This window comes from Prinia subflava, chromosome 6 (assembly GCF_021018805.1).
Source record: "Prinia subflava isolate CZ2003 ecotype Zambia chromosome 6, Cam_Psub_1.2, whole genome shotgun sequence".
Lineage (NCBI taxonomy): Eukaryota > Metazoa > Chordata > Aves > Passeriformes > Cisticolidae > Prinia > Prinia subflava.
In genome coordinates this window covers 12,169,542-12,194,099 of record NC_086252.1, presented here as the reverse complement: position 1 = coordinate 12,194,099, position 24,558 = coordinate 12,169,542, and the positions used below count along the sequence as shown (strand labels likewise).

Sequence of the window (24,558 nt, the reverse complement as noted above, 5' to 3'; positions counted from 1 at the left end):
TTTGGATTGAGTCCCTCTTTTGAAAAGCCTTAAAGCTGCATTAGTGGTAGACTGTGCAACTGAATAATTTGCTTTGTGTTCTCTATTTATTTGCATCTGAGTGGTGCCTTAGTACCACTGTTACTGCAAACAGTTGATCTCCATCCTTTCATTAACTACTGTCTCTGAGAGTTATTAGCAAAATATCAGTGACCTGCACTGCCTTGATTTGACATAACTGTAGTAGGGTAGAACTACTGCATAAGCTTAAATCTGGAGATAAGTCAGGTTTTATATATTTTACCCAAACCAATCCCTCTGTATCTAATAACATTAAGCAGTAACAGTAAATTTATTCAAGTACAGTCCAGTAATTGAGTAAATGAGCCTTTGGTATTCCAAAACAAACATTTATTTTTCTGACATGACAAAATATACCCCAGACTTTGAGGGACCATATAATACAATCGTTCCATACTGGACCAATTGAAAGCACCTTCATTAAGCTCTGCAGGTCTGTGCATGATAACACTATTGACTGAATTGTCTCTCTCTCTCCAGTATTTTGCCCCTATGCCACCTGGAGAGGATCTCTGTCTTTCTCAGACACAATGATGTTGATTTTGTTCTGTAGGTGGACGGCGAGTGCGTCGCGCAGCTCTGACAGGAAGCCTCGCTCAGTATTACTGTGCTCACACAGAATAACACTGATCCCATTGGCAACTGCATCCAGCACATCATGGTGGGACATCTCTCCTGCCATTTTGAGAAAGAAATGTCATGGAGATCACTAATGGTATAGTTCAGGTAACATAAATGTATGAAGCATCTCAGCTAAAAGCTGTGGTGATGGAATGGAATATAGGCCATAAGTGGAAATACTCCACCTGCTCAGTAGGAACATGGAACACTCCTGCTCCAGGGGCCTTTGAAAGACTCAGCTGATATCCCTGTACGCAGCTGAGTCAAACCACAGAAATCCCTGCCATCTTTGAGTAGCTGGAAATTCTGTCAGTTTGGGCAGAAAATAAAAGGGCTCAGAGTGGTCTGGAAGAGGATGGAGGAAGGCAGTTGGGAAGCCTGGGGTTCAGCTCTGCAGGGCTACACAACGGGGAGAAGGGGCAGCAAAGCCTACAGAATGCAAGGCAGTCTTGACATTGTTGAGCCACAGGAAATAGCTGTCCAGCATTCTTCCACTGCTGGAAGAGAATAATGGATAAGTGTGCGTTTGGTTAGACACACTAAGGAGTTTCTTTGGAATGTTCTGTAGACTATATTGTTTTGCATTAGGGAATTCTCTAGGGAATAGAGGAAATACATATTGCCAAAGGAGAAGCACACTGAAAGTTGCAACTCACTGCCATCAACACTGATTTTGTGTTGAAATAAATGCTGTAAAGTAATGTTTCAAATATCTTTCAGTGTGCCACACTGCCATTTGATCCATGCTAATCTCTAATGTTAGTTTGTCATTCCCATAACTAACTAATTGTTTCTCAATTATAAAAAACAGCTAATTCTTTGTGGTCAAATCTTTCAACAGCCAGTCAACCCTCTTACTTTTTGCTGGGGTCTGTTTGTTTTTTTCTCTAATGACTATTTTTATAAAAATAATGAAACAGCAGTCTATTACCTGTGAGATAGAGGTCAGCCTCTGTTCCCTTCAGGACACTGCTCCCAGAACCAGCACAAAGAGCAGCTTTCTTCACTGGTGATTCTGCAGGATACAAGGTGCCACAGTTAAACTCCTTCCCCTTTGTTCAGCCCTCATGTGTGTATTGCTAAGTAATTGTTTCAGTTAACTACTGCCTTAATTTTAGAGTCAATGTAAATCTGTTGGAGGAAGAGACGTGTCAGTTTGAAAGAGTCATGGGCCGATAACACCTCTGACAATACAGCAAAATCCTCTGTGATAGATTTTTTTCAAGGTGCAGGAAACTTTGCAGAAAACTCCAGCACAGAGGCTGGCTGCTGGCGACCTTTCTCCTAGTAAGGTGTTATGTTTCTGAACTCTTTAATACACCACTACTCTTTCCAGACTCTTGTGTCCCATCACCATTAATTTCCCAACTAATGATGACACTAAGGCAGCATTTTACCTCTGAGATACACTGGTTCCTAACTTAGAGCTCTCAGAAGGCCAGTCTTAATGCAAAAGCTGAAAGCTGCTCCATGCCAATAAAAACTGCCATTTGCTGTGATTGCTAATTCCAAGCTATTACAGATATGACAGTGACATGAATTTTGATTTTTCATATACATTGCATTCACTAAAAGAGGGGACATACAACACAGAGTTTTCAAAATCTGTTATGGTTTCACAGTACGTTGCCTTGCAATTACTGTTGATTTAAGTGGAGTCACACCAATCCCACACCATAAGCAGTTTAGGGGAATTTTTAGTGCAATTGTTAGTCTAATAAGATTTCTGCCTCCTAAGTTACAAAGAGTTCTCAACAAATTTACTCTCACAATTTCTACCAGCTCTCTCAAATTCTAGTAGCTTCCTAATTGGACATTAGGATAGGTAGCTGGGGCAAGAGGTTATTTACTCCACATCTTACTAATGACCCCACTGTTTTGAGCTAGTTCACCTTCTTTATCTTATCTTTCATCAAAACATGGTTCTGTGTTCATGATACCATAAAATGTCTTACTCTTAAAGTAATTTGAATTTTAACCTTCAGTCACAAAAGGGAACATACAGTGAAACAGTACACCTTTGTGCCTGATATCCTGGGCAGGAAAAATAATCTTAGTCATTACATAAATTACAAAAAATGGTGTCTTTCACTCAACTTGTGCTGTCCCTTCATCACATCAAGCAGCTTAATACAGAATCCTATTAAAACACCGATCAGATTCTTTTCATATGACTGTAAATTCTAAGATGCTGTTTCTTAACAGTGCTTCCTAGTAAACCTGTTAAATTCAGCAGTGTTTCTCAGTGTCGTGCCCACAGCCCTGCTCCCCGTGCCCGGCAGTGCCAGTCCCAGCGGGCAGTCTGGCTCGCAGGCCGTTTACCGAGTGTCCTGCCCGCTCCCACGGCCACGCGGACGTGCGGGAGCTGCAGGTGAGCTTTGATGCGCCCGATGATGTCTGACAGGGAGACCGCCTCGCTCAGGGTGCACAGGCGTCCCATTCCAGTGTGGGGAAGAAGAGGCTGAAAAAAAATGAAAATTACTGTCAGAAAGATGACACTGGATGCCTGCACTGCTTTCCACACCAACAGGGTGAGTATATTGGGCTCACAGGAACATGACATTTTACAAAAAAATGTGTATGTGATGTTCTCAAATGTAACATATGAACAACAACAGCTATTGGAACAGTTTTATGAATTAGTACAGACCACATAAATAGTTTTCATTGCTTTGGAAAATGTGCGTGGCTTCAAATCTCCATATGCCAGTATTTCAGAGCACTTGGGTAGCACTGGAAAGCTGTGATGCCACTGACTACTGCATTTCAGTGTTTAGGGTACTCAGCTCACACAAGTAACACATTCACAGGAAGTAATTTTGTGATTTTGTTACCTTTTGTAGTAAGAGAATCTCCGTCTTGTGATAAAGAAGGCTGTTCTGGGACAATAATGCCACCACCTCCAGCAGTGCTTTCTGAGAGCAGTTCAAACTGACTCGTGTTTGTTCCTCACCTTCAACCCTGAGGAAAGACATGCCTGGTGCTTGTTAAGAAGCTAGATAAAATTTTGGCATTGTAATTATTATATTACAGCATTATAATTATTAATTTTGGCATTATGATTATTATTCTATCCCAAAGGCAGCATTGTAATAGCCTAGACTTGTCTTGGAAGAAACAAATATAGGAATTTAACTCAATGGTCCACATCAAGTTTCCTGTTAAGACTCTTCTTTAACACCCCTAATCTATGTGGTGCTAGACTTGAGTTGCTATTGCCATTTAACATGACATAGATTGACCAGAAAGGGATGATTATTCCTTAAGTTTCTCATTCTGTTGCTGAAAAATACAGCAGCAATGCACAGATGAACAAAATGATTAGAACAGTAAAATACAATTACAGCAACTTACTGTTTCAAGCAACGGGAAGAATACAACATTAGGATGGAGCACATACCTGGCTGGGAGAGTAGTGAGAGAAAAGACCTCTGGGATGTCTCTGATTTTGGACAGCACTGCATCCAGATGCTCAGCATCTGCACAGAACTCTACGCGGTGAGTGCCCCCAGCTGGAGAGCTTGGCGCAGTTGATGGATGCAGTGGGGCAGAAGTGCAGGCGCCTGAGAAAACAGTACAGGATTGCTGGTTTATGTTTATCCTAACACTGATTTAGCACACATCTTAGAGATCCAGCACAAAGATGCAAATTTCGCACTCAAATCCTTCTTTCGTGACCAGAACTGTGGGCTTTTTGTTCTTCCAAAGAAGCTGATTGGATGTACATTATTTGCTATCTTTAACGGCATCAATTTTATCCTAACGATTGTACAGAACCAGAAGGAGTTTCTGGTTTGTATGACAGGCTGGAAAAGACTCATTTGTGAGCCACAATACAGGATAAAAATCTAAAATAACTTCACATAGCTTAAATCCTTTGTAAACATTGAGATCTTGTACTTTATAAATTGAAGGTGGTGATTTAAAGTCAGTAGTCTCAGCATTGCAACCACAGTGGACAAAAACTATGCTCCACCAGTTCCAGATACATCCAATAGTAGAGTCATGCACCTGAAAATACCCTCTTGTGTTTGTTATCTGGTATACATGACCAAGATAAATCTCCTGAAATGTTTTTAAGGTTACAGTACTATAAAAATATTAGGAAAAATAAAACCAGTCCTCAAATCACACCTGTAAAAGCTGAAAGGCAAATGATGAAAGTTCCCAACTAAAATAGCATATATCTTTAATAATTTTAACTTGTTTTTTCTTAACAGAATCTCACCGAGTCCCTTTGTTAGCCAGTTATTAACTCCATGAGGTATGGCATCGTACGCCGTATGCGGAGAATAAATCCCGATTCTGTTCTCCAAGGCTCGGACCACCAGCCGTTCCTTCCAGGTTTTCCACGTTACTCGCTTGAGTGGTGTGAAAATAGGAGGGTGGTAAGAAAGAATGAGGTCTGCTTTCTTCTGCACTGCCTCTTCCATCACCTCCTCAGTGAGGTCGTTAGTGAGGAAAAGCGTATTCACAGTGTGGGGAGGACTTGGTTCCACCAGCAATCCCACATTGTCCCAGCTCTCAGCCAGAGCGGGGGATGCGAAGTCGTTCAGGGCAGAAACGAGCTCCCGGAGGTTCATGAGGGCGCGGACGGGCGGGCGGCACAAGGCACGGACGCGGTGGAGAGGAGGACGGAGCAGCGGCGGGACAGGCAGCGGCATGCGAGGACCTGTGGGGGGCAAGCACAGGCCGCCGTGAGCCTCGGGAACCCACCGGCCAAAGAGCGGCCACGGCCGCTCGGGCTGCGGAAGCTGCCCCGCTGCCAGTCAGTGCGCTCGCCCACCCCGGGTACCACCCGATACCACCCGGCAGCACCCGGCACCGTGCGCCCTCCCGCGGTCCCGGTCCGCACGCACCGCCCCGCGCTGCCCTGCACCAAACGCGCGGAGCTCAAGCTTCATTCCCCCTCCCGCGGCAAATCCAAGCCGCAGAGCCCGGCCGCACAGGCGTTCGCTCCTCGGCGGCGGGGAGCGACCGCGACCAGCGGCCTCGGGGCGCGGCGGGGCCAGCACCGCGCTCACCTCCCGCAGGAGCAGGGCCGGCGCTGCGGGGCGGGACCTGCGCTCGGCCCCGCCGCTTCCGCCGCGCTCAGCGGGGCTGAGGCGGCCCCTCCGTAGCGCCGGGAGTGAGCGGAGGCCCGCGGGGAAGCCGCCGCTTCTCCGGCGGAGAGGCTGGGTGTGCATCAGCCCCGGCAGGTGAAAGCATCGTCCGAGCAGGGCGGGCGGTGCCGCCGGGCAGGGGCTCGCCCGCGGAGGAGCCGGGCGGCGGAGGCGGAGCCCACGTGTTCTGTGCGCGGCATTTCGGTGGCGGTACCTCGGGCAGGGCAGCTCCGGCTGTCGTGGGCAGGGGGAGCCGGCGGCAGGTGGGTTGAGGTGGGGACACGGGCTGGGCGCTTCCCCGGGCTCTGCGGGGCTTCACCGGCGAGGGCGGGTCTATAGAGGAGATAGTAGCGCGTAAAGTGTCGACTTTTACGCAGCCGAGGTTTTATTACCGCCATTCTAAACGCTTCCCTTGAAAGTATTACAAAGACGGAGGAAGTCCAATCCTGTGCGTGGGTGCAGGTACCTGTCTGGTGCAGGCACTCACAGCTGTCACGAGTTGGCCCCAAATCACACTTCTGTTAGGTACCTGTGAATTTCTGCCATCTACTGTTCCTCCAACTACCATAATATTTGTAAAAACTGATTGCGTAGTATAAATTTTCATCCTGGGAAAGAGTGTTTTTTGCTCTCTTCCTCCTTCTTTAAGTGGTCTTTTTCTACTCATTTTTCATCCTTTATATACTGTGTAGTTGCTTAATGCAAAAATTTAGCCAAGAGTCACTGGAATAGCACCGTAGAACTGTGTGGTGTAAAAGCATGTAACCAACAAATATTTTAGAATCTAAAACAAATGGGAGTTGGCAAAAACAAACCTCCAACAAATTTCGTATGTTATCTTTTCAGGAAATCGCTGTATAGAAGGCTACCTCAGCATTTTGATAAGCAGGCATGGTAAGGATGAAAGCACATTTTATATATTTTCATTCTTTCTGAAATGGTCATCTCTTGGAAAGTGAATAGCTGCCCTCCATCTCAAAGGATTACACATTTTTACTCTGATGCTCTGAGGAATTTGACATGAAAAGTTTGGGGTTTTCATTTCAAACTTATAAAAAGATACCGTGAAAAGGTGGATTTACATCAGTCTAAAACATAATTATGCTTTTAGAGATCCCAGATTTTAATGCTACTTTGACAAGTATTTGATAATCTAGTTTGGTTTCTTTTACCACAGAAGCATTAGTCTAGTTCCAAGAATATACCTCTGCTTCAGCATATATAAATGTCTGCCCTCACAGGCTTTTCAGTAATTCAAGAAATAGAAATAAGACTATATTTGTCTTAAACTCTTCATATACCTTTTATAGCATCTTCATGGACCCTGTGGGCAGCTGTCTCCTTTACTTCTATACTTTTGGAGCAGTATGCCAGTATCAGTGTGATAGTCATTTTTATTAGTTTTGCTGTACAGATATCCCCGCAGTAATTGTTTTTGAATAGCTTAGCCCTCTACATAGAAGCACTGAGATATATTTGGCCTGTAGAGATAAATTTGTTTATGTCACTGGGTAACTCTGTTTAAATTTTATGAATGTAACTTATAAATACTTGAGAAAAGTAAATTAATTTGCCTTGTCTGTGAAGGCACATTGTATATGCTGCCATTCAGAATTAGCCTTTTCAATCAAAAGGCTGCAGGCATCAGTTGCTCCCCTGGTTGTAAAGCAGTGAGGTGTGTGCACCATCCAAAATAGATGTAACCTTGATTCTTTACCTTTACATTCAAGGGACTGAGTAAGGTTCTGTTTGCAAATGAATAATGTATTTCAGGAGTATAACAGCATGCAACAGCTACTGCATGACCATGGCAAACTTGATTTGTCCTCAAACAAAATGAAACCGAGCACTTTCTGGTGATTTTACTGGAAATGCCGATGGTTTGTGACAGTAGCCTTGCTTATGGCCAAATGTTGAAACAGTGGTTATATGCAGTGTAAACTTGCTTATGTTCGTGGTGGGGCTGGGAAATAAAACAAAGTCTGTTAGTGTTTTATTGCTGATTTAATTATTCTTTTCTGCCTTTTGCTCAGGCTGTCACGCTGCATACTGATGTGGGAGATATTAAAATTGAACTATTCTGTGAGCGCACTCCAAAGACTTGTGAAGTAAGTCAAGTACCAGGAGTAGGATTGCCTAGTGGTGAAACAAAGCAGTAGAAATATTGAAGACTGTGGAGGAGATGAAGTGCCTTTTGCAATTTCACCTTTTCATGTAATAGAATACTAACATTCTAAGCTGGTGGACTGTCTGTTCACTCATGGAACTTGTGTACTCTGTCATACTGCCTGGAGTTTGATGCCTCTTTCTCACTTGATAACGTTTAGTTAAGGGGTGCTTGTCTTGAAGTTCCAGCATCTCCCAAGGTGTCCTTTGCCTTTAAGGGGAAATACACCTAGTGTAAGATTCCCAAATTCCCATGGGTTTATTCATACCCTCACAGACTTGATTTCAGTTTAAAAGAGTGAGACTCACTCACAGTTTGTCAGGGACCCCAATTTTGAATTTTTATAATAAACTGAAATTGAAATCAATTTCATTTATTTTAATGAAAGACCCGAGGCATTAAGTTATTGATTACAAAATTACATGTGCAAAATTAAATTGTTGAATGAGAATGATACTTGAGAGCATGCCTTAGGCTTCTTGTTCGTTCTTCAAGTCTGACAACCTTGCACTGAAAGCTTTTTATTCTTTTGTATGTGACACTATCAAAAGAGTTTATTACCAGTGATTTGTGTATGACTGTTCTGCAGCAATACTCTGTGGAATTCGCATGGTCACAAAGCAAAGCAGAGATAAAAGCATTGGTCTTGCCAATGCTCTCATTTTAGTAAGATAACACTATTTTTCAGTTGTTTGTTAATATGGTTTGTTTGATTTTTGTAGAATTTCCTGGCTCTTTGTGCTAGTAACTACTACAATGGATGCGTATTTCACCGAAATATAAAGGGCTTCATGGTTCAGACAGGGGATCCATTAGGTAAATTCTTCTGTCTGGGTCTTTCTATGGAAAAAAATGTACATAAAAATAAAATGTAAGCAAATAAAAAGGAATTATGGGTATTAAAACCAAAATGTAAGTGAAGTAAAAATATAAGAGTTACTGTATTGTTGATAAGGGGTTTTTGTGATGAGATTAGTTTTCTGTAGGGGACTTACAGAAGTGCAGGCGTTACCCCAGTTTTAAGTAATCATGCATTCTACAAACTTGAGTTTTACCAGCTGTTTCCACTAAATATGATGGTTCTGTTGACTTAAGTAGAAGCAGCTGCTGCTGTGCTTTATGTGGTGTCTGCCTGAAAGGCTGTGTCTAAAGCAGGATTTGGCTCCCTCATGGTGTCAGCTGTTTGGGAAAAAAGCTGATTCAGTCGTGTCTGTTCTTATTCTGAATTTAATTTGAGGATGCATCAGTGTTTCGTTGTGCTACTTAATAGATTCCTTATATAGGGTTATGTCTCAGTGCAGTGTCAAGAACCTGCCTTAAACTAATTGCAGGCTGTCTCTAGGGTGTTTGTTGTAAAATGTTGTAACAGAACATAATTCCTGGGTTTTTCAGTCTGAAAATCCAGTAATTTCTACTGTGCTGCTTCTTTGTCAGGCACTGGGAAAGGAGGTAACAGCATCTGGGGCAAGAAGTTTGAAGATGAATTCAGTGAATATCTAAAGGTATTTCTGTGCTCTCAATATGCATTTACGTTTTCATCTGAATTTTCTCTACAAAAATTTTCTCTTGGTGGAGAACAACAGCTTATTATTAAAATAGGAATAGGCATTTCTGTGCTTGGCAAGTTAGGTTTGAGGGTTTTCATCACTGAAAACAGAAGTAAAAAGAATTTCTGATAGCACTTTTTGTGCACTGAAGGCAAAGAAGTAATTTTTCACTGTAAGAGCCATTTTGAGGAGCTAATTACTGATTGTGATAGAATACATTAGCAATCAAGATTTGTTCTTAACAATGGTATTGAGGAAGAGCTGTAAGACACAGAGCACTTTGCACAGGTTAGTCCTGGTTTCACAGATGTGTATTCATGTTGAGGTTTTGCCCTTGTTCAGCACAGTGTCCGTGGGGTGGTTTCCATGGCAAACAATGGTCCCAACACCAATGGATCGCAGTTCTTCATCACTTACGGCAAACAGCCACACCTGGACATGAAGTACACGGTGTTTGGAAAGTAAGTGATTCAGCTGCATGCCTCTGCCAGTGTGTGAGGCATCTGAGTATTTCAGGGCACATGTAAATGCTTGAGCTTCTCAGAGTCTGTCATGGATGCTTAACATTTCATTTCAAAATACATTACTTGCCACATAAAATGTTTTGGTTGTCTTATTTTGTATTAGTTGCTTGCAAAGTCCTTGCTTTGTGATATTTAACTGTAAAGTGTTTTGAGATACCTCAACTGTGAAATTTAAATCATTATTAGAAGGCAATTTCCAGCCCTTCTGTTTTTCTTACAGAGTTATTGATGGCTTGGAGACCCTGGATGAGCTGGAGAAGCTGCCAGTGAATGAGAAAACCTATCGACCTCTTAATGATGTTCGCATTAAAGACATTACAATTCATGCCAACCCTTTTGCTCTGTAGCCACAGAATGCCTCAACGCATTCTTCAGAGACTGGTCAGATAATTTGCAGATTATGGGGTGTAAGAGCCATCAAAGAGGGGTACTTCAGCTGGATCATATCTCTGCTCATTGAATGTGGAATTTTCAGGAGCTGTGACATTGTTTGGGAGTTGCCACAGAGAAGTCTTGTGCTTCCAAAGCCAGGTTTTCCAGAGTATCTTCCAGCATTTCGATTTTTAAACAGTTTTTTATACTTGTAAAATAAAAACTAAAACTTTAATTTTTTTGCTGATCTTTTGTTTTTGTGTTATCTTTCTGAGTGATGTTAAGTTACAGCAATATCCTTTTGTGCTAACAGTTTTGTGAAACTTTCTCTTAGTATCATCTTTCTTACTTGGTTTTCTCAGAGTAAAGTAAGATACACAGTTTTTCCCCTAGGTGAGAGCAATATCATAAATAGATGAAACCTATCCCTCCCAGAAGATTAAAGAACATATTAGAGGAGTGTTTGCTCTTGTGCTGCTGTGTTGGAATGATAACCTCTTCAGCCTCCTCTGAAGATAGATGGGAGTAATTTCTTCTGCCTCTGGTGCTACACTGTTGCTATGAAAGAGTAAGTATTTCTGTCAGGTAAAGGATTTTATTCCTTTAGCTCTGTGCTCTTGTCTCTTATAACCAGCAGCAGTAGCAAGCAGACAGAAGTGTGCCATGGCACGCTGGACTGACAGTACTGCCATGCAGGAGGAAGGACATACTGAGAAATTTCCTACAGTGCAAAGGAACTGTAAATAATTAAAAATTTAAAATTGCACTGAACTGGAAACAATTTCAGGGGCTTTTTTCCCCCACAAAAAGGAGGCTGTTACATAGAAAATGTCAAATACACCAGCACCAAGTATTTTTGCTCTCTGGAGGATACACATTAAATGCAGATACTTTTTTTTTTTTTTTTAATCTAATGTTGTGTATTGAAAGGAGAGTGATCCTATTGGGACAAAATTACAAACTTTTCAAAATTGTACTCTGTCTGCTTCCCTGGACTTATCTAAGCTAGAGCACAGTGGGCAGGAGGAAAATAATGGTGCGTGATCTTTGAACAGTGACAAACTTGTACGTATGGCAAGCTGATTCCAGAGGACACTAACCATGTCCAGGGCAGTACGGAGACGATTGGCAGCCTCGTCACAGGGTAGGAAATCAGCATTTCGCGATTCGGAGTCCGCTGCCGCCCCCCCCATGCCCCGCGCCCCTCAGGCCGCCATGTTGTCTGCTGCGCCTTCTCGGGCGGGCAGAAAATGGCCCCGGCCGCTGTGGCGGGGCCGGAGCCTTTGCGGAGCCCCTGCCCGGGCCGAGCGCGGAGCTTTTCTCTGAGGCGGGGCTGCGGGGGGGCCCGCGGGGCTGCGGGGCCGGCTCCGCCCGGGGCGTCCCGCGGCCGGCAGCGGCCGCTGCTCTCCGGGCTGGGGCGCTACAGTCGGCTTGGGCTTGAAGAGGGAAGTTAAAGACGGGTGGGTAGCGAGTTAGTTCGCTTTTCCTCGTGGGGCAAACTAACTGGGACATAACCCGAGTTTTATTGTCTCCCACAAAAAAACTTCACTGAAATCTTGAAAAGCCCACTGGGCAATATTTGCCCTTGTTAGGCACACAGGAGCCTTTCTTCTTCCTAGGATAATGCAGCACTGAAGGCCTGAGTAGCTTGGCAGGAGTGTCAAAGCCGTGCTATATCCTTAAAAGGCTTTTTTAAAGGAGAAGGTTAAAGGTTGAAGTTCCCCTATCAAAAGTAATTCTCTTGAAAAAAGCTCTTGAATTAAAAAGTAACTTCAAAGAAGGAGCAGAGACAAAAAAGCCCAAAACTGGGATGTTGAAGAAAACCACAATCTTCATTATCGTTTAAATTTGATAATTAGTGACATTGAAACGGAATTATTTGTCTGTGGGATGTAATTCAAAGAGTAAAATATCTTTTTTACACTTGGGGAATTCCAGTCAAACTAATGGTCCTGTCAGGCATAAAAGAAAAAACAAAACACTTTGCAGAAGGTGTAACAATGCTAAGAACGGAAAGGGGACACCATTCAGAAGTGCAGAGGAGAAAAAGTGCTGCAAGCATCTTTCTGAAACTCCTGGCAGGTACTTCTGGACTTTGGATATCAGCAGGTATGTTTTAAGATTTTATTATTCTGATCAGGTCATGTGATGCCAGATTAATTTTTGAGTTGAAGGTATTTCAAGAAAGATTTCTTGCAGCTTAAAACAAAAAGCTGCCTTCACAGGAGCACTAGAATTATTTTAGTTACATTTATTAGATTTTTTTCTGTTTTTCGCAATGATTCAGAAACCAGTTCTGTGACTGAAAGAGGCTATTGACAATGACACAGTTTTGAAGTTTGCAGTCACAAGTCCGAGGAAAGATGTGACCACTGGGCTTCCGAATAGCCAGGGTTCAGGTCTAATATGACAGCCGGTGGCAGAAGGAAATACAAGCTACTTTATAATACATGGCATCCTAACCCTCCATAAGTGGTAAGACCGATTTAAATTTTGTTTGGTTGGTTATTTTAAGAAGGTAGATTCTCAGCGGGGAGAATGTGAGCAGGAACTGTGCTGCCGCTCCGGCCGCCTGCAGAGCCGGCGCGCTCCTCTGGAGCTGCGAACCGAGCGGGGCCGGGGCTCGGGGCTGCCAGAGGATCAGAACCGAGCGGGGCCGGGGCTCGGGGCTGCCAGAGGATCGAACTCACCCGAGTAGAGCGGGGCTTGGGGCTTCCTGAGGATCGAACTCACCCGAGCGGGGCCGGTGTTCGGGGCTTCCTGGAGGATCGAGCTCAGCCGAGCGGAGCGGGGCTCGGGGGTTCCTGGAGGGTCAGAACCGAGCGGTGCCGCCGGGAGCGGGAGCGGCCCCCGCCGCCCGGGGCTCTGTGTCCCGCCGGAGCCATTTCACAGGCGCGCACACGGGTTCCGCTTCCGGGCTTTGGTGCGGGCGGCGTCTGCACACGGCTGAGAGTGGAGCAGTTTCGAAGTGGCTGTGACATTTTTAATAGTCTTTTCAACATGAAAAACGGAATTAAAGGGTAACTTTTCCATCGTTCGTGGGTCGAGGGAACAGAAACGGACCTGCAGACACAGGAGGTACTGACCGAGAGGTCTCTGGAGCCCGCGGGGGAGCGGTTGCTGCAGCAGCTGCGGTCCCTTCGCCAGGGAATTTTTTCCAGGGAATGTAATTTTTAAAGGAATTTCTAATAAAACACCATGTAGGTAACGATTTTATGGCTACGGTATCTTCCCCTGTGGCCGCTGCCCACAAAACCTGCCCCAACTGGTCCCACTTTTTGATAGAAAAGGTGTTTTGTGCACCTACTCTCACGTTGTTTTCTACGCTATAACAATAGAAGTTCACCATTCCCTTTAGTCGTGTTTTATCCCGTTTGTGCAATATAAGTGCCCACACACGTATGCTCGCCTTTTTGCCAGCTGGAATTCGTGAGCTGAGATTCCCGTATTTTACCCTTTTTAAACGCTCTGGGCGCTGCCCCGCGGCGCGGATCTTCCCCAGAGGGTTTCTCCCACTTTGGCCGCTGTGCGCGGCTCCGGGCCGTGCTCTCCGTCCATCCGAGATCGCGTCTGCCACAGCTCCGGTCTGCCCGAGCACTCCTCGCCCTTTCTGAGCCCGCTGGCTGCCCGTGCCTCAGTGCCCGCAGTGCATTCCTCGGTCCATTTCTTTATTCACATCCCTTATTTGATACACTTTTCACAGACCTCGTGTGCAACACCTATTGGCTGGTAGTTTTCTTACTACTACATTTTTTGGTCAGAAGGTGATTTGTGTGTGGGTGCTAAGATTGAGGTTTTTTCCATCTTTCCTTTATGGCTTCTCATGGAACAGATCTTATTGCTTACACAGATGCACTTGTTTTTCAACCCAAGACCAGGTGGTTGTGTTAAAAACCTTTCATACCAAGATTGTTTTCACATGGGACCTTGCAAATTGCTTAACTACACTTAAAAGAGATGACAGGCTCGCTATTAAGTTAATAGAGCAGGCCTGATTTTACGAGGCCTGTCTTTTGTAATTCTTCTACCTGTCATAACGTGTATATATAAAGATAATTATTAAATCCTTTTGCTTTAGAAAAAATATAGGGGTCCTGAAATCATTAAGTAAAATTATATGAACCAATCTTTTAAAAGAAAAACAATTGCAATTTTTGGTTGCCTTCCCACTTTGAGCATCTCATCTGAAAATCTGTTCCTTGCCCTGTTTTTCTCCTGCAACACAAACTGTGAAATTCCAGGGACTGAATTTGAAATGGCTCCTGCTGCTGTGGCCTGGTGTGTATCTGACTGCCTGAGTGACCAACCCCTGGTGAATGAATTGTTTTTGTGACCTGCATTCACCTCAGTTTATTGACTGGCTGCAGTCTTGGTGCAGTTTTGGAAGAGCTATGGAAGAAAAGATACAGGAATGCACAGGACCATGCAGAGATGTACTAAGTGCAAGATGCACAGAATATTTTTCAGACTGTATTAACTTTTTAGATAGATGTGGGGGGTTGACCCTGGGTGACAGATCCCACCAAACCACACCCACACTGTCACTGCTCTCTGTGGTTGGACTGAGGAGAGAAAAGGAGCAGACAGCCCTTGGCATTAAGTGTAAGGATGGCCTTTATTTGCTTAAAAAAAAAGTTACAAAGTAAGGAAGATCACTGTAGTATTGAACAGATTGCATTGTGATGACAAATTTTCTCATTTATTTAGTAGGTGTACTCTGGTTACCAATATTTCAGTTAATGCTCACTGTTAGCTTACAACAGTATAGACTTCACTTTTTTCCCCAATCTTTCTGAATTGAACTGTCCTGAGAATTTCCATTAAGAATTAAACTTTCAGGGAGTAGATAAGTTGTTTGGTTTAGCATGTGAGCTGCCAGCATAAAAGAATCTCTAAATTTCAAGAGGGATGGGTGGAGTTTTGGCTGTCTCAGGTTGCAGCAGCTGTGCATTTACAGAGCAGCACAAAGCAGCTGCTGCCCCTGCCCCAGCCCTGCCAGCAGCAGTGCCTGGCTTGAGGAAGCTGCTGGGCAGCTCTGTGAGGAACAGCAGTGCCTGTACGTCCACCAGGGAAGGGGAAAGGAAGGCACCCCAGAGCTGCAAGGGCACCCGACAGCCCCGAGGAGCACGGGCTGTGACAGCCTGCAGGCTCAGAGATGCTCTTCACGCCCCACCATGGGAACCAACTGCTGCCACCACAGTGCTGCTTTCCAGCAGCGGGCTCCCACCCTCTCCAGGAGCTGGAATAGACGATTGCTTTATGCTGGAAGTCTGGTAAAGGCATGACAAAGTACTTGGGGACATGGACAACCACCTGTGACGGGGCTATTTGGTGGTACAGACTGCAGTGCCACACAAGCAATGGCCTCTTCACTTGGGAGGCTTTTTTATAGTTTAATTTGCAAGCAGACTGCCCTAAGTCTCATTAACCATATCACATCTACTCCAATACAGACAGAAATCCCAACAGATGGCATGGATTCCACCGTGGAAGGCCTTAAATTACATTATTACAGTAGAAAATACAGGAGGTAGAAAGTAACTGAAAGGACAAATGCAGGTGAGGAGTCAAATCTAACAGCTCCTGTAAGCTACTTGAACATGGTTTTAAAAACTAAATCCAGTATTTCATTAACTATAGAAAACAGTTAAAATAAATTGCCATGAGAGCCCTTATATCATGCTTGATACAGGGAGGTAGGATGTAAGAATCAGAAGGACACATGAGACATGACACTTATCTACAGCTCCTGTTTGCTTTACTGAGGCCAGAGTTTCCCAGGTCAGTCACCCTCTTCAGCTTCAGACTCCGACTCTGCAACAGAGAGACCTCATCAGCAGCCTGGCCACAGCCCAGCCCCAGCCCGAGCTCAGCTGCTGCTACTGCATCCACACGGATTGTCCTGGCAAGCTTTTCCAGCCAGGAGCAGGCGAGGGCCCACTCTGTAACACCCCCCACTCCAAAACAGCATTACTGCATTAGGGTTCCCAAAATGTGAACAAGGTCCACACATGAGCTAAGCTGCTGGTTACCTTCTTCAGCATTCTTGAGCCATTCAACAAACTTCTTCATCTGCTCCAGAAAAACACTCTTTCCTTTTGCAAGATGCGCATCTTTATACCACTTGAGGATGGGTTCTTCACTCAGAACTTCAGCTGTAAAGATGGGCAAGAGCAGGATTAACACACAAACTGCTGAGAACCTGACTGGCAGCCTTTGCTTCCCCCCTAGAAGCATCATGTAATGTTCCTCTGGGTACAACTGGACAGACCTACACCAGGAGTGCCTTCAGTTTTGAAATTCGGAGAACCAGGCATTTTGGATGATTCCTCATGCTGGGAGTTTGCTCAGCCCTGTATTCAGGAGCTGCACTTCCCTCTCTTTAACAGTCTGGAGCCTTTCAGGGTTGAGATGGCACACTCTAAGCAAAAGTTCAGTTAACAGCTAAGGACCAATGCAGATTCTTTTAAAGTCCAAAGTAAACACTTCCTGTGGTGTTTTTTACATTTTACAAGTACAATACAGCCTTCAGTTTAACAAGCTTCCACAGGTGCGCAGTGTGTTTTTCAGTACTACCTTTTATCAGACATTAAAAAAGAGCCTAGAGCAGCCCAGAACACATTGATGGTCTCAAACTTCAGCTGTTCACAGTCAAGAGAATAAGAATACACTATCACGGAACTTAACAAAATGCCTTAAAAATCTATATTTAGCTTTGTTCTGCAACTCTTAAGCAGATCTGCTGTAGACAGGCAGCATCTCTGTCTTGCACTTCCCCATGTGCAAGACAAAGATGCTGCATGGCCAGCCACATGTACCTTTGCACTTTTACAAACAGGAGGTAGAAAATTCTTCAGCCTATGTTGTAGCACTGATCTCCCCTAAAGAATTTGTCAGAACCGAAGCATTCTGTTTCATAAGCTTTAAAAAACCCAAACAACCAAAACCAACCCCTCCAAAAACCCACAAACCCCTGAAACTACAACCCCACAGAAGTTACCTTTGTAGAAGAGCACCACTATTTTCTGGAAGGCCTTCATGAAGTGAATGTTGTCATAACAATACTCCTGAATCTTCAAGAGAAGAGTCAGCTCTGACTGACCTTGGGTGGTGAAGGCAGCAAGTAGAGGGCTGTATTGCTGTAACAAGAACAACAGATTGGCACACACAGAGCACTTCACGTTCACCCCTTGACCAAAGCTGGTTTCGCCATTTCCATCAGCCACTGCTTAGAAACCTGCAACCACAGCCCCACCCCAGGGCAGCTCCGCAGCAGCCGCTGCCTCTGCCCAGGCCCTGGCCTGTAACGCTCCTCACAAGGGGGACAATTCCCACCCCGTTCCGCCTCTGCACCAGCGCCGCTGTAGCCTTAGCATTTAAAAGGGAACTGCAGCCAGAAGGAAAGGCAAGCTCTGCCCAAGGGGGGCAGAAGTCCGTACTGAAGTTACAATACCTTCAAATGCTTAATGGCTTGCTCTGCTACCAGCTCCTCCTTTTTGTTCCACTCCACTGTGCTCATTACACTTGACCAGATTATGGCTACCACAGTCTGTTCTGAGATGTTGTTTTTCTTCATCTCCTCCTTCACGTACAAGATGATCTGTCAAGAGAGTAAGAGTCAGCACAAAGGCCACATATGGCACTAAGCTAAAATAAAACTTATCTTCTAAAGGTAACCCAGAAGGTTTCAGAATGACAACCAACCTCCTTGATCATACAGCAGGATCCAGGACATTAAGACAGACCACAAAGCTACTATCAACCCCCTCAGTCCTCATTTTTGTTCTCAGTGTGAGCTAAGTTCTGTATGAAAGAGAGACAGGCACAGAAAGCACCTCCACCTTGTCTACAAACACCTACATCCTTGAATGGATCTCCCCGTGACATCTGCTCCTGCAGTTCTTTCTGCAGCTCCTTCCGAGCTCCTATGGATTGCTGGTTCCGAACATACTCAGAAAGTTCCTTTAGTCCTGCTTCAGTGAAGTACTTGGAGAAGTGTTCAACACTTTGTTTGTTGGCTGGGAAGAGCTCCTGAAAACGAAGTTTACAACTCTTTTGTGAAAGAAGCATGTATTGAGTACTTTGCTGGCAAATGCTGTTCACTAAACTGGCTTATAGAGCAGCAGAGTAATTCCAGTGGTACTCACCATGAGCCTGTTGTCCATGTTGACTTTGCGAAGACTGACAGCCACTGCATTGATATCTTTCTCATTTATCCATGATTTGAACAGCTTGACTGCAAAAGCTGCAGAAACACCTGTGCAGTTGGAACAGTTCTATTATTAATGACATTCAAAACACAGGGAACCACAGACCTGGGTATGGGTACCTGATCTGTCAGACTGTGCTCAGAGCAGTAGCTGTGCTGCCAAGCAACCCCAGCACAGCCTGCACTACACCTCTCCCTGCCCAAGGACACTGCAGCCTCCAGCACACTGGACTTTTCCTACCACTCAGCATCACAAAGTCTCACCTGTACTAAACTCAAGTCTTCTTGCTGCAATTTAGGAAGCAACTTAAAGACATGACACACTCTTTGCATCCTGAAAGGTCCCTCTTGAAACACAGCAGTGCCTTGCTGGGCAACAGTAGTGACAGCAGTGTCATGCAGGGAAGTCCTACACACAAGCTTTCTTAAGAAACCAGTTTTCTGAAGCCTTAAGATCTTCCACGCTGTGGGGCATCACATTTACCTTTGCTAATCCTGTGGTCAATCTAACACCAGAGGAAGCTCATGAGCTGCAAGGGTGTACTGTCAGCACACTGACAAATAGTTTCCACCTATTTGTCGTGGTTCTGTCTCCCTAAGAGAGCAGCTGGGCCACACTCACCTTCTTTAACCAAGTTCTCATTGTAGAGACTGTTGAGAATGGATGCATTGAGTGTCCCATTGGCAAGCAGAATGCCCGTCAGCATGGCCAGTTTGTTCCGCTCAGATTCCGAGAACCCTTTCAGGAACAGCAGCAACTGCAGGACAAGGAAGAAAAGCTGCAGAGAACTACCACCTCTCACTAAACTTTGGCCACTGCCTCTGTGTTTAACACATTTGTTTCATCAAGCCAGGAGAAGCACTAGTCACTGGTAGTCATGCAAGCCAGACATTCCTCTATGAAGAACTTTCAAGGGTTGTATTTTAATAATCTGCTTTATGATGTAACCCTTCTACAGAGTGATTAACTAGCAGAATGTGAAGGTTCATTTATCTGCTAATAAAAAACCACTCCATACCTTTTTGACTTCATCTTCAAAGCCTTTCTCCAGGTACTTGTAACGCCTGATTAGCTTGTTAAAAACCTAAAAAGAAAGAGCACATTATGTCTTGCTGTGAACTATCATTTGATTAGAATTTTAAAAAACTAAGTTCAGTAACATGGGTCTGAACTCTTTACAGCACTTACAGCTTGGAACACTGCTACTCTATCACATCCAGTATGCTTAAAGCAACGAATTATTTTTACCTTAACTTACAATTACACAAACGTTTAATTTTTGACCATTAAACAGCTTCAAGTTAAATTGTCCTCATTTCAGACTCACCTGAGCAAATGCTTGCATGGTTTCTAGGTCTTCCTGTGCTGCAAACACACAGACGTTTGTGCGTGTCATGTCGTCTGCCAGGGTCCCGCCCGGGGCTGCAGGAGGATTCCAGCATTAGTGAGAGCCTTGAGCAGTCTCCAGGCAGAATCCAACACGCTGTCCTTTCATGATGAACTCACTGACCAGATCACCACAGACACCCACACCTTTCCCTCTGTTCCACTGCTGCACCAGAACTTTAAAATCACCATTAACACAGCAATGCCTTCTTCCCTTCCCCATCAGCCTCATTCCTAGAAGGAACACTTCCTAACGCAGGATGCACTGGTTAACAGCTGTTAATTGCAACAGTTACAGTATGTGCTTACCTGGTTGGTGAGCATCTGTTCCTCTTTGCTCTGTACAGAGTGTGTACCTGAGTTTACAAGACTTTTCATCATCACATTTCACTTCCTCAATCCCTGAGCTTTCTGCTGACTCCACCACCCTCTCGTTTCTCACTCCCTGATGTCTACTAGAGCCCATGACCTCACCACTGTCCGCAACAAATCATTTGTAATGGCATGTCCAAGACTAAGCGCTTCAGATTCTTCTGTAAACAAGTTTCCTTTCCAAAATAACAGGGCAGGATGCACAAATCATGGGATGTCAGAATCTTTCAGGGCAACTACTGGTCTTGTTACCACAGACCACCTGCAACAAGCATTCATCCATCTCTCATCATTAGAAGTGATCTTGACCAGAATCAAGATCTACTCCTAGTAAAAAAAAACAAAACACCAAAAAACCCAACCAACAAAAACTAGCCAAACAAACAAAACCAACCCACCCACCACACCCAAAAACTCAAAGTACTTTCTTCTAAGCAGTTTGTACTGTCTACACTTGAAGGAATGCAAACGGGCTCAAGTAAAACTGAGGCAGGTTATACCGAGTATTTCTACAGTAACTGCTCAGGCATCAAGACAGTCAGGTGGTTTACCACAGATGAACTTAAACCCTGTTCTACACACTCTGTGGGCTCTTTAGCAGAGATTTTTCACTGAAAGAAAACAGCTTTTGCAGCGTGAAGTGAACAAAGCTGACAGCAGCCACATCAAAGGGACTTACCCAGCATTCCACCAGCCACCAGGATGTCAAAAAGTGTTTCTGCATAGCGGCGATAATCAAGTTTTGCACCAGAAGCATCAAGAAACTTTGCTACTGCCTCCAAGTCAGTGCCAGTTTCACTTAAACCTTGAATAATACAGTCCTGGAACTGAGTAGGGTCAAACCTCTCTTTTTCATCTGTAAAGCAAAAGTGTTGCAGTAAGATTTCCATGAAGAGTTCTTTGCAATGATCATTACCTGGCTCTAATAAAGTTTACCTGACTTCTCAGTTTGATTCTTATACCCCTATTCTCATGTTAGATCACTCCTTCCCTCCAAAATCAGAGACTTAACTCATGCTGGAAGGCAATCTTTGATACGTGCCCCTACAATTTTGTACATTTGACTCCATTACTGATGTTTTATCTCAGCTTTTTGGGTCTCTGTTTCAGATGAGATCTGACTGACAAACTGCATACCATTATCACATCCAAGTCACCTGGCTAGGAAGACCATACCCTCCTCTTAACCTGCAGCTGAATTTGAGTCAATGACTTTTCCTCCAGTGCTTGGGGGAAATGTAGACATAAGAGTTAATGGACTGTAACAGCAAATCTTTTTAGTATCCTTTGCTGTTGTTAAGCAGTACACACCTGATGTATTTTCATACCTGATACATCAGCTGATCATTGTCTTTTTTTACTACTGGCAGGGCATAGTGAACATGCAACAAATCCACCCATGTAACTAACAGGAAGTCTTAAAGAGGTCTTCAATTCTCCTCATCTCAATTTGTCCCTAGATTATGGAAATCATGAGATGAAAAGCTTCCAAAGATAAAAGAACTGAACTGCACATCTTATTTTGAGTGTCTACAATAGTTTAGCCAATTCTGTTAGCAGCCTAGTAGGGCGTACTGGTGTCCTGCAAGAGACAGTGCCAATGCAAGAACCAACACAGTGGTAACAGTAGGGTGCAAGTCTGGAAATACTGGAACAGTTGTTTTCCAGGGCAGATCCATGGAGCTCAATGCTCAGAAGAGTTGCATCACAGCAAACTATGGTTAAATGCTTAAAAAGAGACTAAACCCATGGCTGCTGCCATGTCATATGCTAGACAGACCACAGCAAACTATTGTTCAGGAGATTTTCAAGGTGCTTTGAATTCAAACAGGTTCCATAAATCCAAGCGTGCTTCTGCACGTACAGCATCCCTAAAGCTGCCTGAGAGCTGGAACACTGCAGGTATGCAAGTAAAATTGTACTGAAGAGAAACCCTAAGAGCATCCCCACTTCCTCTGCCTGCTGGAAAAAAGCTCCACCAAAATCCTAAGTTACTCATCACACCTCTGCAGTCACTAACTCTGCAAGCAACTGTGCATGTAGAGAGACAGGCCTTGCATATCCCATACTTAAGGGCTTTTTTTGATGTTGACTGGGGGACAGGTGGGTGGGTGGATTTGTGAGATTGTGTTGTGGGTTTTTTTGTCAATTTTTAAAAATTTAAAAGAGGACAATGTAACTTTTATCCAGTGGCTAAAACTGAAATTCTTACTATGTTACATGCCCCTCAGATGTATGGAACAACAAATCTGTGCTGGAGCTCCCCTGTAATTCAGGGGTACGAGATCCTTCTGCTTGCAGGCTAAACATGTTCAGGGCAGTTCTAGAATGACCATCTTTTCGGTAAAGGTTATCACTGTAAATTCAGCAACAATTCTGACTGCCAAGTATTTTTTATTAGTGCAGAGAAAATTCCAGTGAGCCTCAAGACTCTGCATGTAGCATGGTCTCACATAAAGAGTTTATGGTGAGCGCATGAAGGCACTGGTTTGTTTACTGACAGAAACCGATGTTTTACCATACACACAGCGCTGGCAGCCGGTCCTGGCAGCGGGCTCGGTGCGGTAACTCACCTCTTTTTCTGGTTTTAAAACGCTGGCCCGATAGTGTCGGCTTCTGCGGCTTTTGATTATTCATAAAAGACACCCTGCAAGGAAGCAGAACTCCCCGTGAGGACGCAGCGGGCCGGGCCGCGCTGCCCGCTCGCCCCCGCTGCGCCGCTCCTCCCTGCGGCCCCCGCGGCGCCGGGCGGCGCCGGCCCCCGCCCGCTCCCGGCACGCACCGGGCTCCCGGGGCGGGGGCGGCCGCAGGGCGGAGCCGGGCCCGCGCGGTGCCCGTGCCTGTGCCCGCGGCCGTGCCCGCGCCTCTCTCCCCTCGGCCCCGCAGCACGGCCCGAGCCGGCCGTGCCTTCGCTGCCGCCAACGCTGCCCGCTCTGGGTACCCGTGCAGGGGCGGAAGAAGGGACAGCCCACCCACCTCCCTCCCTCCCCCGGCCCCCACCGCAGCGCGGCGCGGTGCGGCGCTCACGGCCCAGACTGCAGCAGCCGCGCCAGCCGGCCGCCCCCCGCCCGAGCCCGTCTCCTCACCGACTTTAAGGCAGAGAGAAAATGCCCGAGCGGCCCGGAGCGGAGACGGGCAGGAACGGCAGAGAGGAGCGGCGGCAGCGAGAGCTGTGCGAGCGGAACCGACGCCAGAGGAAGAGGGGAGGGCCGCGCTGCGCCCCGCCCCGCCCGAGCGGATGGAGGGAAGGGGCAGGCAGCGGGGCGGGCTCTCTCGCGGCCGGGTGTGCTGCAGAGCTGCTGGCTCCGGGCGTTTCTGCCCTGCCAGCGGAGCCGCCGGGCCAAGCCCTGCCCGGGGTTGCCGTGCCCGGGCCCAGCCCCCGGTGCCCCTCGCGTCCCCGGCCCTGCGGCGGAGCCAGCCCGGCACCGCAGGGACCCCTCCCCCCTGGGCTTCGCTGCGGCCCGCGGAGCGCAGCTGATGAGTGCCGGGGCAGCACCGGGACCTGCGGTGCATCGAACTTCAATACCATGCCTGCTGTGCTGCTTTGTTGTTGCAATTGTAATAATTTCTTCTTTCAGATCCTGGTGGTGACAGCACCGTACAAGCACTTGATGTACTGTAGTCTGTGCAGACAGGACTGTCAGTCACAAGCTGTGCCCATCTGACACAGCAAAGTGCCTGGGCTCCAGCTGCGCAGCCTTTCTGCTGCCGTTTAAACACGGGTTCTTCCATCAGCAATCTCCCAGCAGGTCTCATTCTACCTTCGGGCTGTAGGGCAGTCTGTCAGCAGACAGCAGAAACACACCCACTGTGTCAGTGGAGGCCCTTTAAGTACTGGGTACAAAAGGTGGGCTGCCAAACTCACACAGCAGCACAGAGCTGGAGAGAACATGGGGAATACTCTCCGTGCTGGTGTAGGACGGGCGATGCAATTGCAGCTCAGTTCTTTGCTCCTCAAAAGGCCAAACCACCAAACTGACTTAGAGAACGCAAACTTCCTTCTAGACCGTACACAAATTTCCACCAGATTTGAGCGTGATGTTCCTGCGACTAAAGCTCTTGGAATGACCAGTTACCAGCTCTATAAATGGAACAAATCATTGGGCTGCAGTAGGGAAAACAGGATAATTCTTATGATCAGAAGGAACTGGATTTCATCCCATACCATTTTTGTTACTATTTCGTCCTTGAAACAAT

At 45.6% G+C, this 24,558-nt stretch overlaps 3 protein-coding genes across 8 annotated transcripts; 1 reads left to right on the top strand and 2 right to left on the bottom strand.

Annotated features, from left to right (window-relative positions):
• Positions 1–368: 368 nt before the first annotated feature.
• On the bottom strand, positions 369–5,844 carry NIF3L1 (NGG1 interacting factor 3 like 1). Of its 2 annotated transcripts, none has more exons than XM_063400248.1 (7): positions 5,706–5,844; positions 4,910–5,353; positions 4,082–4,244; positions 3,516–3,642; positions 3,004–3,142; positions 1,613–1,696; positions 369–735 (listed from the first exon to the last, which is right to left on the bottom strand). In XM_063400248.1, exons 2-7 carry the CDS (start codon positions 5,343–5,345, stop codon positions 551–553), a joined length of 1,134 nt encoding a protein of 377 aa, XP_063256318.1. In that variant the 5' UTR covers positions 5,346–5,353; positions 5,706–5,844; the 3' UTR covers positions 369–550. The 2 variants fall into 2 exon arrangements, with proteins under 2 accessions (XP_063256318.1, XP_063256317.1); XM_063400247.1 differs by lacking the exon at positions 5,706–5,844 and adding an exon at positions 5,541–5,699.
• Positions 5,779–10,640, top strand: PPIL3 (peptidylprolyl isomerase like 3). 4 transcript variants are annotated; one of them, XM_063400250.1, is made up of 7 exons: positions 5,779–5,879; positions 6,630–6,677; positions 7,817–7,891; positions 8,673–8,766; positions 9,385–9,452; positions 9,840–9,958; positions 10,242–10,640. In XM_063400250.1, the coding sequence occupies exons 2-7, from the start codon at positions 6,675–6,677 to the stop codon at positions 10,366–10,368; spliced, it is 486 nt and encodes a 161-aa protein (XP_063256320.1). In that variant the 5' UTR covers positions 5,779–5,879; positions 6,630–6,674; the 3' UTR covers positions 10,369–10,640. The 4 variants fall into 4 exon arrangements, with proteins under 4 accessions (XP_063256320.1, XP_063256321.1, XP_063256322.1 ...); XM_063400251.1 differs by having other exon boundaries at positions 5,835–5,972; XM_063400252.1 differs by having other exon boundaries at positions 5,854–5,993.
• Positions 10,641–14,989: 4,349 nt separating this feature from the next.
• On the bottom strand, positions 14,990–23,604 carry BZW1 (basic leucine zipper and W2 domains 1). Of its 2 annotated transcripts, XM_063400245.1 has the most exons (12): positions 23,448–23,604; positions 22,935–23,008; positions 21,041–21,217; positions 19,931–20,025; positions 19,622–19,687; positions 19,225–19,360; positions 18,541–18,650; positions 18,254–18,424; positions 17,847–17,993; positions 17,394–17,532; positions 16,426–16,548; positions 14,990–16,207 (listed from the first exon to the last, which is right to left on the bottom strand). In XM_063400245.1, exons 2-12 carry the CDS (start codon positions 22,996–22,998, stop codon positions 16,176–16,178), a joined length of 1,260 nt encoding a protein of 419 aa, XP_063256315.1. In that variant the 5' UTR covers positions 22,999–23,008; positions 23,448–23,604; the 3' UTR covers positions 14,990–16,175. The 2 variants fall into 2 exon arrangements, with proteins under 2 accessions (XP_063256315.1, XP_063256316.1); XM_063400246.1 differs by lacking the exons at positions 22,935–23,008; positions 23,448–23,604 and having other exon boundaries at positions 20,020–20,025; positions 21,041–21,118.
• Positions 23,605–24,558: the final 954 nt, after the last annotated feature.

Bases quoted from the DNA above. Each gene is read 5' to 3' on its own strand.
- BZW1 (XM_063400245.1), bottom strand. From the start codon at position 22,998: ATGAATAATCAAAAGCCGCAGAAGCCGACACTATCGGGCCAGCGTTTT. The intron at 20,026-21,040 runs GTAAGTCCCTTT...ATCCTCCTGCAG, and splicing joins GGTGGCTGGTGGAATGCTGG to CCCCGGGCGGGACCCTGGCA. The intron at 17,994-18,253 runs GTAGGTGTTTGT...CTCTCTTGACAG, and splicing joins GGGGAGATCCATTCAAGGAT to ATCATCTTGTACGTGAAGGA.
- PPIL3 (XM_063400250.1), top strand. The intron at 8,767-9,384 runs GTAAATTCTTCT...CTTCTTTGTCAG, and splicing joins TCAGACAGGGGATCCATTAG to GCACTGGGAAAGGAGGTAAC. The intron at 9,959-10,241 runs GTAAGTGATTCA...TTTTTCTTACAG, and splicing joins AAGTACACGGTGTTTGGAAA to AGTTATTGATGGCTTGGAGA.
- NIF3L1 (XM_063400248.1), bottom strand. From the start codon at position 5,345: ATGCCGCTGCCTGTCCCGCCGCTGCTCCGTCCTCCTCTCCACCGCGTC. The intron at 4,245-4,909 runs GTGAGATTCTGT...CTGTTTTCTCAG, and splicing joins CTGGCTAACAAAGGGACTCG to GCGCCTGCACTTCTGCCCCA. The intron at 1,697-3,003 runs GTAAACGGCCTG...TGTATCCTGCAG, and splicing joins GGGAGCGGGCAGGACACTCG to AATCACCAGTGAAGAAAGCT.